The sequence below is a fragment of the Schistocerca gregaria genome, chromosome 6 (assembly GCF_023897955.1).
Source record: "Schistocerca gregaria isolate iqSchGreg1 chromosome 6, iqSchGreg1.2, whole genome shotgun sequence".
Classification (NCBI taxonomy): domain Eukaryota; kingdom Metazoa; phylum Arthropoda; class Insecta; order Orthoptera; family Acrididae; genus Schistocerca; species Schistocerca gregaria.
The window spans coordinates 298,912,030-298,926,787 of record NC_064925.1 but is presented as its reverse complement, the minus strand read 5'-3'; the positions used below and the strand labels follow the sequence as shown (position 1 = coordinate 298,926,787).

The following is a 14,758-nucleotide window of genomic DNA, read 5'->3' as shown; positions in this document are numbered from 1 at the left end:
TGGCAGCTAAAAATTTTTAAGTCAGCAGTTAGTAACATTATGTAAAAACCACAGTTATTACTATCAGGGTGTGAATGAAAATTGATTTCATTGTAGCCACAAACTTGTGTCTACATTGATTCCTAATGATCCTGTAAAAATTAGAACAAATTTCAAAGGTGGAAAATTGGAGAAAACTGAATTGATTTGTAGGCAGTGGTTTTAGATCATCTTTATAAAAACAAGCAATGTAAGACAAAAGAAATGCCTGTCTCTGTCTGTTAGGAAGTGGCTTTCAAATACCTCAGTATCTTCTTTCATTTGGGGGGGGGGGGGGGGGGGGGGGGGTGAGATCAATATTCCACTGCAAAAATTTTCAGATCTGTCGTAGGGATACCAAAACTTAAGTCACACAAAATTTGTGGATGATTCGACATGTAATGACCCTTTTGTCACCCTAAGGTATCTATTATTCACAGTATTCTCTCTGACTGTAGTCATACTTGCTGCTAAGTTGTCTTTATATTGATCCTGAGTCATGTGACTGTCTTGTGGAGTGAACTGGATGACCTTCCGGAAGAAATCCATTGCCCTTTATAATCTCCACATCTATAATGCTGCATTAGTCCATATTTTTATCATATGTAATGACAGGGTGCCTACGACCCGGGAGATCTGGGAAAAACCCGGGAATTTTTTCATCCGGGTGAATACCGGGAAAAACCCATGAATCTTTTTGTGTTCCCGGAATTTTTCATTGTTTTAGTTTTCAGTTAAATTTTTGTGATTTTGACTGGTAAGAACTAATACTCTAACAAAAAAATTTACTTTATCACGCTTCTGCAGAATAATATTGCAGCAACAAAACATGAACGAGAGAAAAAAACTAAAATAAAACTTAAGTCGCAAAGAAAATGCGACATATACAACAACAAAACACAGTGCTCATACAAGTGTCTGCCAGCAGCAAAGTGTGTCAAAGGCTTTAGGAAGACTGTGCAGTGCTTCTTAACAACAAATTGCCTCCATGAGCGTGAAGTGACAGTTTTTTTGCATTAGATTCGTTTTAATGCAAGATCTTTTAATGTTTCACACGTACAAACATGCGGGCTTCCTGCGTCATCGTAGATGCGCAAGTGCAGTGACGCCTGTTATATGGCGCGCTCTGGCAGCTGCTGAAATGTACCTTTGTAATAGGTCACGGAAAAATATTTCGAATATTGCTTTGAAAAGCGTTACTTTCAAAGTAAATTTCCTTTTATGTAAGATAAACTATGTGAGAGAATGTACAACAAATTTCTTAAATCACAAAGCGTTTGGCTCTCATTTAAAAATCAACTCTTTGGGGATGACCGTATGAAGAATTTTGAGCCCAGAAGATCAGACATTTACGTCGTTATTAAAAAAAAATTACTGGCACATTTATGTGATGCATGATGTGCAAAAAAGATCAACAATATATGTGGAAGCTTAGTTTCTCTTGCAGCTTATTAATCTTAGAGACTAATATTATATGTGATAGCTTTTCTTTTCTTGTAGCAACAATTGAACATTAATTTAAGCTATTAATTTTTCTTATTTGTGTGTTCGCGCTACTTAAGAGTGATCTTGCTATTGGCTGACTACATCACAAGTCAAATGCTGTCATCAGCTGATGAGATCAGGTAACATTAGCTGTGACTGGCTTACAAAAGCACGTCGCAATCTCGAATTTAATGCTTCGGAAAGCAACACGCAGTGTTTGGTGGATTCGAATTTATACCTTCGTAACATGGAAATATGCAGTGTATATGTTGCTGCACATCAAAGATCTTTTCAAAACGTGTTTTTCCCCTGAGTGTCAGCTTCTGAAGTGCCGGGAAATTCTACGCCGGTGTATAAAACCATAAACCATAAAAGGATTGGTAAGTGCTGAGAAAAAGTATACTGTCACTTAACACTGGAAAAGTGTGTTTTCACCCGGGAGAAAGTGTATTTTCAACCGGGAAATCCGGGAATTATTTCTCCTTATCCATGTAGACACCCTGAATGAACTACCTATACGTTGTGGTTGTGGAGCTTTACTGACAGTAGCCTCAGCCAGATGGAATGCCCACTTCTGCAAGTACTCTACAACAATCCAGGCCTTCTCGATTCTTTGCCTCTAGTTTTGGTAGGTGATGTATGGACATTTGAACTGGTTCTTTGCTTTGTCTGACGAAGTGACTTATTCTCAGATCTAATATTTGAAACTGCTTTTGGAATGGGATGGTTGGGGTTGTCTTCAGCTGCATGCTGAGCTAAAGACTCTCAACCCTACCTCCTCCACAATCGCTCTTTTACACTGTTTTTAATTACTTTTAGATGTGCTTAGCCCTTTTTTGTGCCACACACTATTTTAGTTTATTTATAGTGCTCCCTCGAAAAGCACACTGGGGAATGTAAGACAAAAGGATTCCTTATCCTTGATTTTAGCTGATCATGAAAAATAGTCGAACAGTTTTTTCTGTTTCTTTCAAGGGAGTGGGCTTTATTCCCATGTGTCACATTTTAATTTTCAGATGAGATGGGTTTGGGAAGGACATCTGCTCAATGCTGAGCCTCGGGTGACACTCGACTGCACTGTCCCATCTACCGACTTGATTATTTTTCTCATTTCATTTTACATTTCTCGGTGCAACTGGTGTTCATTGTGTGTGTGTGTGTGTGTGTGTGTGTGTGTGTGTGTGTGTGTGTGTGTGTGTGTGTGTTTTTTTTATTTTTTTTATTTTACTATTATGTATCTCGTCACCACACAGCTAGAGGACTTATTTATTCCATTACCAGGGGAGGGAAGTGTTGGGGGGGGGAGGGGGGATGGGGGGATGGTAGGATGGTAGGACAACTGCCGCAGGTGAGGCCTGGTGGACCATTTTTCCACTCTCTCTCTCTCTCTCTCTCTCTCTCTCTCTCTCTCTCTCTCTCTCTCTCTCTCTCTCCCCCCCCCCCCCCCCCCCCCCTTACTGGCTGATGTTAATAACTCCACAAGGACAATTCCATGAAAGAGGACTGATTGCCTTTCTGTTTAGTTCTGAACCCTGCAACCAATCAATTGTGAGGCCACTTTCCTGTCATCCAAAGCTCTAATTAATCAATTTATTGGTACCAGTGGCAAAAAGTTGCTCATGTAAAAGTACTTTTACAGAAAATTATAAAAAATCTCCATCATTTGTATGAAGTCAATGAACAGGTATTATTTGTTAGAGGTATGTACTAACTCAATGTTTACAAATTAAATTTTAATGATTTCTTAAGTTTAAAATGTTTTTTTATTAGTACAAAATTTTGTCCATTACAACCCTCAATTTAATGTACCTTATTCAAAGAAAGAGATTTCTGTTTTCTCATTCTCGTAATTTCTTTTCCTCTTAATTTGTATTGGCAGGTGGTCCTTTTGAAACACTAGATGCAGCTAGCTTTAAGTACAGTTTATTATAAGTAGTAAAATAACTGTTAGGGCTCCTCAGATCAGACAACTGGAATAAATTTCACTCTGTCCATAGTATAAGATAGAAAAAAAGAGAAAATTAATGCAGTGTATTCATCTGTTAAGTGTATCTGTATGCGCCAATTGTATGTCCAAGGTGAGTGGTTGTTGCAAATTATTTTATGTTTCCGATATGGAATTTCCACTGTAGTAAAGTTCTGTTAAATATTTGTAAATTTTTGTTTTCATTTTTACAGAGGCTTAGCAACACAAGTTGGTCAGACACGTGAGAATCAAGAGGTGAACTTGGACCGTAGTTTACGAAGACTTGATCAGGATGTCCGCAGGACTGGAAGAATTACAAGGAAAGAGCTGGAGGACGTTCTGGGAGACCTACGACATGCTCGTATGAGACAAGTCCCTGTTATGATTAATATTTCTATTATAATAATGGTATCTTACATAATAAGTGTTTGATTACATCCTCCAATGATCACATGTTAATATAAACCTGAAAATTTCAAATTTGTGAAATCCGTAAAACACAAACATAATCTCTTGATTTGAAATTTCATTTTTTTCCATTTTCCAAGTTGCAAGTGTTCTTTTGTTTCAGCTGTTATGGTGCTTATGAGTAAGGCAAATCGCACAGTTCTTGAAAAACCACCCTTCTTTTAGTCATTATCCATCCAAAGACATTTACCAGTCTGTTCACCACATGACACTGCAGTTGAAAATATCAAGTTCTATTTGATTATGAGTATATAGACTGATTAAGATAAAAATGGTGTCAGGTGCAGCTCAATTTGTGCTGTCTGACCTTTGCAAAATGTGAACATACTGAGACTAGAAGTTTACTGGATCAAAATACTTTATTGCAGTAACTGTATTCAGCGAACAAAGTGAACAGGGAGCATAGCAGTTATTACTGTCTGTTGACTGGTCCTCTGAGCATATTCTCTGAAGTAAATCATTCTTGAATGTACAAATACTCAAGAGGAAGTCATTAAGCAGTTACTACTGTAACCTAGAGTGTCGGAATCAAGAAATTAACATAAAACAAAGAACATACGAAACATATAACAAGTCATGGCGAGGAATAAACAGTACACAGAGATGCAAAAACTTATTAGAAAACACAGCGCCTCTGGCAGCTGGCGCAGTAGCTGGTTGACAGTTGTGATTCACTTATTATCATGGACATATGACACTACACCACTAAACACCTGAGCATCACTGGTTGGCGGAGACTTGACAGTTGAGCACAGCAGCGGCAGTCAACTGCATAGCAGATGCTACAGTGGAACTAAAATAATAAAAACTGCATAGGGTTCTGGATGCATGTAAATTTAGAAACTAGCTGGTGGAGGAGAATAGGATAATTATACTAGGTGGAGGAAAGCAAAAAATTGTTCACCGTGTACTGTTGTTTAACCCATGAACATCTTTATTTAGTTTCCTTTATTTATTCTGTGCATAGTTAAGGAAATACATGGACTTTATATAGTGTAATGAGCTAAACGGTGCTCATTTCCCATTTATAATAAGTTAACAAAATGGTAATTATGTAAAGTGGTAGTCTGTAAAATTGAAATATGTGACTGCTTGATTTGGAAGGAAGATCTTCAGAAAAATCCTGTCACCTTACTTCAGTAAGTGTCATATCTTCCTGTTGTATGCGTCCTTGACATCACAAGATTGATATGTGAATGATCATCATCATCATCATCATCATCATCATTTAAGACTGATTATGCCTTTCAGCATTCAGTCTGAAGCATAGCCCCCTTATAAAATTCCTCCACGATCCCCTATTCAGTGCTAACATTGGTGCCTCTTCTGATGTTTAACCTATTACTTCAAAATCATTCTTAACCGAATCCAGGTACGTTCTCCTTGGTCTGCCCCGACTCCTCCTACCCTCTACTGCTGAACCCATGAGTCTCTTGGGTAACCTTGCTTCTCCAATGCATGTAACATGATCCCACCATCTAAGCCTGTTCGCCCTGACTGCTACATCTATACAGTTCATTCCCAGCTTTTCTTTGATTTCCTCGTTGTGGACACCCTCCTGCCATTGTTCCCATCTACTAGTACCTGCAATCATCCTAGCTACTTTCATATCCGTAACCTCAACCTTGTTGATAAGGTAACCTGAATCCACCCAGCTTTTGCTCCCATACAACAAAATTGGTCGAAAGATTGAACGGTGCACAGATAACTTAGTCTTGATACTGACTTCCTTCTTGCAGAAGAGAGTAGATCGTAGTTGAGCACTCACTGCATTAGCTTAGCTACACCTCGCTTCCAGTTCTTTCACTATGTTGCCATCGTGTGAGAATATGCATCCTAAGTACTTGAAACCATCCACCTGTTCTAACTTTGTTCCTTCTATTTGGCACTCAATCCGTATGCTAATCTTCATATCATAGTCCTTACATTTCTGATCTAGCTCTGAAATGTTACTTTGCAAACTTTCAATCGAATCTGCCATCTCAACTAAGTCATCCGCATATGCAAGACTGCTTATTTTGTGTTCACATATCTTAATCTCACCCAGCCAGTCTATTGTTTTCAACATATGATCCATAAATAATATGAACAACAGTGGAGACAGGTTGCAGCCTTGTCTTACCCCTGAAACTACTTTGAACCATGAACTCAATTTACCGTCAACTCTAACTGCTGCCTGACTATCCATGTAAAGACCTTTAATTGCTTGCAAAAGTTTGCCCCCTATTCCATAATCTCGTAGAACAGACAATAACTTCCTCCTAGGAACCCGGTCATATGCCTTTTCTAGATCTATAAAGCGTAGATACAATTCCCTGTTCCACTCATAACACTTCTCCATTATTTGCCGTAAGCTAAAGATCTGGTCCTGACAACCTCTAAGAGGCCTAAACCCACACTGATTTTCATCCATTTGGTCCTCAACTAATACTTGCACTTTTCTTTCAACAATACCTGAGAAGATTTTACCCACAACGTTGATTAAAGAGATACCTCTGTAGTTGTTACAATCTTTCCTGTTTCCATGTTTGAAGATTGGTGTGATTACTGCTTTTGTCCAGCCTGATGGAACCTGTCCTGACTCCCAGGCCATTTCAATTATCCTGTGTAGCCGTTTAAGACCTGCCATTCCACTGTATTTGATGAGTTCCGGCTTAATTTCATCCACCCCAGCTGCTTTATTGCACTGCAATCTATTGACCATTTTCTCCACTTCCTCAAATGTGATCCTATTTCCATCATCATTCCTATCCCAGTGTACCTCGAAATCCGAAACATTACTGATCACATTTTCACCTACATTGAGCAACTCTTCAAAATATTCACTCCATCTGCCCAAGGCATCCACAGGATTCACCAACAGTTTTCCTGATCTGTCCAAAATACTTGTCATTTCCTTCTTACCTCCGTTTTGAAGACTGCTAATTACACTCCAGAATGGTTTTCCAGCAACTTGACCCAAAGTCTTCAACCTGTTTCCAAAGTCTTCCCAAGATTTCTTCTTGGATGCTGCAATTATCTGTTTGGCTTTGTTTCTTTCTTCAACATAACTTTCTCTGTCTACCTGAGTTCTAGTATGTAGCCATTTTTGATACGCCTCCTTTTTCCTTTTTCCTTTTACAGGCTGCCTTGACTGTGTCATTCCACCAAGCTGTTTGCTTCATCCTACCTTTACACACTACTGTTCCCAGAAATTCTTTAGCCACTTCTAGTACTGTGTCCCTGTACCTTGTCCATTCCATTTCCAATGACTGTAATTGACTACATTGAACTAACTGGTACCCTTCTGAGATCATTGTTATGTACTTGTGCATGATTTCCTTATCCTGAAGTTTCTCCACTCTTATCCTCCTACACATGGACCTGACCTCCTGCACTTTTGGCATCACAATCCCTATTTCACTGCAGATTAAATAATGATCAGTCTCATCAAAGAATCCCCTGAATACACGTGTGTCCCTCACAGCCTTCCTGAATTCTTGATCTGTTATTATATAGTCAATGACAGATATGGTTCCCCTGCCTTCCCAAGTATACCGGTGAATGTTCTTATGTTTAAAAAAGGAGTTTGTGATTATTAAGCCCATACTGGCACAGAAATCCAAGAGTCGTTTCCCATTCCTGTTGGCCTCCATATCCTCTCCAAATTTACCCATAACCTTTTCATACCCTTCTGTTTGATTTCCAATCCTGGCATTAAAATCACCCATGAGCAGAACACTGTCCTTGTCCTTTACTTTAACAACTACATCACTGAGTGCCTCATAAAAACTATCCATCTTATATCTTGATCTGTCCCTTCACAATGCGAATATACTGACACAATCCTAATTTTCTTGCTAGACACTGTCGAATCTATCCACATCAGTCGTTCGTTTACATACCTTATTGCAACTACGCTGGGTTCCATTTCTTTCCTGATGTAAAGCCCTACACCCCATTGTGCTATTCCTGCTTTGACTCCTGACAGGTAGACCTTGTATTCCCCCACTTCCTCTTCTTTCTCACCCCTTACCCAAATGTCACTAACAGCTAAAACGTCCAGCCCCATATTACTTGCAGCCTCTGCCAGCTCTACGTTCTTCCCAGAGTAGCCCCCATTGATATTAATAGCTCCCCATCTCATTACCATTTGTTTGCCAAGTCTTATCTTAGGAGTCCCTGGTTTGTCAGTTAGAGGAGGTGGCACTCCGTCACCTCTAAAGGTCCAAGGCATTTTGCTCTGTTCGTTGCCAGCATCATATTTAAACTACCGGGGAAGCAGGTTGCTAGCCTTACTTGCCCTGAGTCCTATTGGGTTTTACTACTAACGGTTGATGGACTAACCGGTGGATTTGGTAGTCTTTGCCGTATGAGCACAAAGGTGACAACGACTCAGAATATGCCCGAGATGCCCAGGCTTATTCCAAAGTAACTGGTATCCCGACTGTCGGGACCACTTACTTGGCCACTCATACGTTGCCCGTGGTTCATGAACTAGGACATGACTACAGGAACCCACACCATGAACGAGTTGGAATATTAGCATCACACAGTAAATAAGAAAATGGAAATATTATAGTTGTTGTTGTTTTCTTCAGTCCTGAGACTGGTTTGATGCAGCTCTTCATGCTACTCTGTCCTGTGCTAGCTTCTTCATCTCCCAGTACCTACTGCAACCTACATCCTTCTGAATCTGCTTGTGTATTCATCTCTTGGTCTCCCTCTACGATTTTTACCCTCCACGCTGCCCTCCAATGCTAAATTTGTGATTCCTTGATGCCTCAGGACATGTCCTACCAACCGATCCCTTCTTCTAGTCAAGTTGTGCCACAAACTTCTCTCCTCCCCAATCCTATTCAATACCTCCTCATTAGTTACGTGATCTATCCACCTTATCTTCAGCATTCTTCTGTAGCATCACATTTCGAAAGCTTCTATTCTCTTCTTGTCCAAACTAGTTATAGTCCATGTTTCACTTCTATACATGGCTACACTCCATACAAATACTTTCAGAAACGACTTCCTGACACTTAAATCTATATTCGATGTTAACAAATTTATCTTCTTCAGAAACGCTTTCCTTGCCATTGCCAGTCTAAATTTTATATCCTCTCTACTTCGACCATCATCAGTTATTTTATTTCCTAAATAGCAAAACTCTCTTACTACTTTAAGTGTCTCATTTCCTAATGTAATTCCCTCAGCATCACCCAATTTAATTTGACTACATTCCATTATCCTCGTTTTGCTTTTGTTGATGTTCATCTTATATCCTCCTTTCAAGACACTGTCCATTCTGTTCAACTGCTCTTCCAGGTCCTTTGCTTTCTCTGACAGAATTACAATGTCATCAGCGAACCTAAAAGTTTTTACTTTTTCTCCGTGAATTTTAATACCTACTCCGAATTTTTCTTTTGTTTCCTTTACTGCTTGCTCAATATACAGATTGAATAACATCGGGGAGAGGCTACAACCCTGTCTCATTCCTTTCCCAACCACTGCTTCCCTTTCATGCCTCTCTACTCTTATAACTGCCATCTTGTTTCTGTACAAATTGTAAATAGCCTTTCGCTCACTGTATTTTACCCCTGCCACCTTCAGAATTTGAAAGAGAGTATTCCAGTCAACATTGTCAAAAGCTTTCTCTAAGTCTACAAATGCTAGAAACGTAGGTTTGCCTTTTCTTAATCTTTCTTCTAAGATAAGTCGTAAGGTCAGTACTGCCTCACGGGTTCCAACATTTCTACGGAATCCAAACTGATCCTCCCCGAGGTCCGCATCTACCAGTTTTTCCATTCGTCTGTAAAGAATTCATGTTAGTATTTTGCAGCTGTGACTTATTAAACTGATAGTTCGGTAATTTTCACATCTGTCAACACCTGCTTTCTTTGGGATTGGAGTTATTATATTCTTCTTGAAATCTGAGGGTATTTTGCCTGTCTCATACATCTTGCTCACCAGATGATAGAGTTTTGTCATGACTGGCTCTCCTAAGGCCGTCAGTAATTCTAATGGAATGTTGTCTACTCCCGGGGCCTTGTTTCGACTCAGGTCTTTCAGTGCCCTGTCAAACTCTTCACGCAGTATCTTATCTCCCATTTCGTCTTCATCTACATCCTCTTCCATTTCCATAATATTGTCCTCAAGTACATCGCCCTTGTATAAACCCTGTATATACTCCTTCCACCTTTCTGCCTTCCCTTCTTTGCTTAGAACTGGGTTGCCATCTGAGTTCTTGATATTCATACAAGTGGTTCTCTTCTCTCCAAAGGTATCTTTAATTTTCCAGTAGGCAGTATCTATCTTAACCCTAGTGAGATAAGCTTCTACATCCTTACATTTGTCCTCTAGCCATCCCTGATTAGCCATTTTGCACTTCTTGTCGATCTCATTTTTGAGACTTTTGTATTCCTTTTTGCCTTCTTCATTTACTGCATTTTTATATTTTCTCCTTTCATCAATTAAATTCAATATTTCTTCTGTTACCCAAGGATTTCTAGCAGCCCTCGTCTTTTTACCTACTTGATCCTCTGCTGCGTTCACTACTTCATCCCTCAGAGCTACCCATTCTTCTTCTACTGTGTTTCTTTCCCCCAATCCTGTCAATTGTTCCCTTATGCTCTCCTTGAAACTCTGTACAACCTCTGGTTCTTTCAGCTTATCCAGATCCCATGTCCTTAAATTCCCACCTTTTTGCAGTTTCTTCAGTTTTAATCTACAGCTCATAACCAATAGATTGTGGTCAGAGTCCACATATGCCCCTGGAAATGTCCTACAATTTAAAACCTGATTCCTAAATCTCTGTCTTACCATTATATAATCTATCTGATACCTTTTAGTATCTCCAGGCTTCTTCCATGTATACAACCTTCTTTTATGATTCTTGAACCAAGTGTTAGCTATGATTAAGTTATGCTCTGTGCAAAATTCTACCAGGCGGCTTCCTCTTTCATTTCTTAGCCCCAAACCATATTCACCCACTATGTTCCTTCTCTCCTTTTTCCTACTGACGAATTCCAGTTACCCATATTATAGTATCATACCTAAAAATAATGGCAGTTTTTACATGACACCATGCATCTGTTTCCACACAAGGAAAAAAATACACTTTGCCTTTTTACTTATCCCTCACAAGATAACACCCTTTAGCTCCCGCACAGTTAGCTGATGTTAGTCCTATTAGATATGGGTCCTGCATACTTCAGCAATATTCTGTGGTAGGGCACACAGGTGATTTATAAGCAGTCCCCTTTGTGGACTGACTGTTCCATCCCAGTATCCTGCTACTTAACGAAAGTGTGCCACCTGCTATACCTATGACTGGGCATAGGCAATCACTCCATTCCATATTTTGATAGCACCCAACTACATATGGAAAAATAATCATGATAATAAAATAAGATAAATGAGAGCTTGCACAGAAAAATTTAAATGTTTTGTTTTTCTCGGTGCTATTCTGGGGTGGAACAGTAGATAAATAGCTGGAAAGTGGTTTGATGAACCCTCTGCCACACACTTAATTGTGAATTGCAGAGAAATCATGTTGATATAGATATCCTTGCAAATTGTTGTACTCCCAGATATTTGTATCTTTTCTTTTTTTTCATGTCCTTATCCCGTGTTTTCAAAGCTTAGGCATGTTTTTCTTGATTTGGCATTATTCATGGTAATAGGTGGCCAGATTCCCCTCCTGCTGCCACCTCATCCGCTCTGAGATAGAATTTGTGTTTGTGTCTAGTGTTATCCCATGTGAAGGTTTGAGAACATTTCGATGTCTGCAAATAGTATAACTGAGACGGAGTGTGCTTACCAGCCTAGTATTCGCGTAGTCGGATGTGGGAAACTGCTTACAAACCACATCCCTCATTGTTAATCTGTCAGGCAGATATGTTCGAGGGCCATCGTCTCCCCCTGAATCCCGAAATCAGTGTGCTAACTTGCATGGCTATCAGTGTGGGTCGCCCCTAGGTATCTCTGTGAGTTTACTGACTCCATTTGTGATTCATTCATGTTAATAGGCTAGTATTTCATCATAGGTAAGTGCATCATATGCAAAAAGTGTGAAGTTTCTGAGGTTACTATTGATATTGTCTGTCAGGTCTTTGGTATAAACTGTGACCAGTTTCAACAAATTTCACTGCTCCACCCCTGATCTATTAACCATTTAGCATGTCCTTCAAATGAGAGAAAATATATTAATGCAGTGGTGTCGGGGGAGGGTTGTAAAGAGCATGGGAAAACAATTCAGAGCCAAGCATGTGCACAGTGTTTATTGTGGCTGTTGCTGTGTGTGAACTGGTGTTAGATTATAAAGGTCATTGTCTTGTTCACATGCCACTTTATTAAAAACTATAATGTCACATACTTGACTACGTGCCTATTTGTCACTGCTGTGATTTTAGATCTTGTGATGGTTGTAAGGCTGAAACATGTAGCCAGTTTTAACAAAGGAGCATGTGAACAAGACATTGCTTTTGTAATCTAATCCAGTGCAGAGGTCTCCTCAGCAGTTCCAAATGGCCTTGTTTCACAGAACTGGTGTTAATGGGAAGTACAAGCACACCCTTAGTTGTCCTTGTCACTTTTTTATGGATCGTGGCTGTCAGTTTATCTTGCCAGAAGACATAAAAATTTGCACCATTTGTAATTTAACTTTTTGGATGGTCCTAGGCCAGGATCAGTCCTTTTGTGTTCCAGAACATTGCTAGTCTCACTTTAATCTATACTGGTGAATGCATATATAATTTTGAGACATGATTTATTCAATTTCTTCATTTCCATTTTTAAATTCTTCTTCGTTCTCCGAGCCATGGAATCTGTCTTGTTTCTCCTGATGACTATATCCTCCTGAGTAGTCTCTCCCTTGCAATCCAAATGCGGTACAATTTTAGCTTGAGAATATTTTTCCCATGAGGATACCATCATGATTAAGCTTGTAGTGGAACTACATGCTTCAGGGAAAAAAATGGCTCTAGCTTCCCCTTGCTTTGTTGTTCACAGTACCTGCACAGCAAGAGCATGTTGACTAGTGTTACAACATTGGATCAGTCAGTCATCCAGATTGCTGACCCTGTAGCTACTGAAAATGCTGCTCCACGGCTTGAGGAATCACAGGTTATTTTGGCCCCTCCATTCTGGTTGCACCTACAATATGTTTATCTTATCACTGAAGCCTGCAAAACACTCCACCAGGAAAAAGTTCGTGGTGTATGGGAGAGGAGGGGGTGGGGGGCAGTGTACTGATTCAAAACTGATGCCCAGGAGTTCTGAGACTTGAGCAAAGTTGATTATTATCCCAGATATTGGTATGCACTGTTGGTCCTTTCGTAATGTATAGAACATTTTTGGGTGCCCACTTCAATCTCTCTCTCTCTCTCGTATTGAATTAATCAGGCAAAATAAATTCATTGCTACACAATAAAACATGTACTAATTTAAAAACCATAATTGTAATAGTAGTCATAATTATTGTTTTATTATTGTTGTTATTAGTGAGAGACAAGAAGAGGGTTTATTTACTGACTGTTAAAACTGGTTTTACTGTATTGGGGATGATAGGCACATAGGTTGTTATATCAGGGTGTATATGACCCGGGACAACCGGGAAAAACCCGGGAATTTTTTCATCCGGGAGAAAACCAGGAAAAACCTGGTAATTTTTACGAATTCCAGGAATTTTTCATTGTTTCAGTTTTGAGTTAAATTTTTGTAACTTTGACTGGTAAGAACCAATACTCTAACAAAGAAAATTACTGTATCTCGCCACTGCAGCAATAAAACACGAACGAGAGAACAAAAACGAAAGCAAAACTTGAGTTGCAAAGGAAATGCACCATACTCAAGGACAAAACACAGTGCTCTTACAAGCGTCTGCCAACAGCAAAATTTGTTAAAGGCTTTACAAAGACTGAAATGTTTCATAACAACAAATTGCCTCCGATGAGCGTGACGTCACAACTGTTTACATTTAATTCATTGGAGCGGTTGCGAGCAGCTTAGGCTCAAAGAGCAGTTGAGTCGCGTATTAGTAGTACCTTCTCCTGCTTCTGGCTACGGAAGTGTAGCAGTTATCTGTATAAGCAATTGCAGCAAGCAGCCAGATGCTATCCGGAAAAATCTTACTGATGCATCTAAGCTGCCAGATTCACTTATGCGCAACAGGCTGGGAACCAGGGGGCGGAGGCAAACCGGGCTGTCTGCCCCAGGTGGCAGTTTCAGGGGGGAGGGGCGCCAACATTTTTGATCAGATTCTAAGTTGATTTCTGAATGCGTGCATAGTGTACGACACGTGATGTATCTGCCAGGGGAATCCCCGTCGCATCTAGAAAAAAATTTCCTGTAGACAAATGGGGATGGGTCTATACGAGCTGAGCGAATAAAGTCGAAAGGGTGAATGACAATCGCTGTTTATGTGGTTGACTGGGTTTGCAAATGATGAGCATTGTTGTAATTACTAGCGAATTCCATTAATTGGAAATAAGCGACTAACAGGAATAACAGGCAACAAAGATTACGTATTGTCTTCTCCGTGTATCCAAGAAAATGAATTTTTGACAGAAAATTTTTGGCCAGATCGCTACACCACTAAGGGACAGCTATACAGTCCCCGGCTAGCAGCCGCTAAAGTACTATTCTGGGAGTATTGCGGAAAACGCGTTGTACAAACACGTAATAACGCCTAACCGGAGAATAAATGCCGGGTAACTAAACCGGTGATTGTGGCAGGATTAGTGAAGTTAATTAGAGAATAAATTTTGACACTGGCAGCAATAGCTACAGAATTAGTGATGATAAGATTGTTTGTTAGAACGAGGAAGGAGAAGAAACAGGAACTCACAC

At 39.8% G+C, this 14,758-nt stretch overlaps 1 protein-coding gene across 1 annotated transcript in view; it reads left to right on the top strand.

The window, feature by feature from the left end:
- LOC126277946 (leucine-rich PPR motif-containing protein, mitochondrial) overlaps window positions 1-14,758 on the top strand; it is a 185,637-nt gene that overhangs the window by 12,150 nt on the left and 158,729 nt on the right. The window contains exon 2 of the mRNA XM_049977541.1: window positions 3,682-3,830. Coding sequence (XP_049833498.1) covers window positions 3,682-3,830 — 149 coding nt within the window. The remainder of the gene's footprint in view (window positions 1-3,681; window positions 3,831-14,758) is intronic.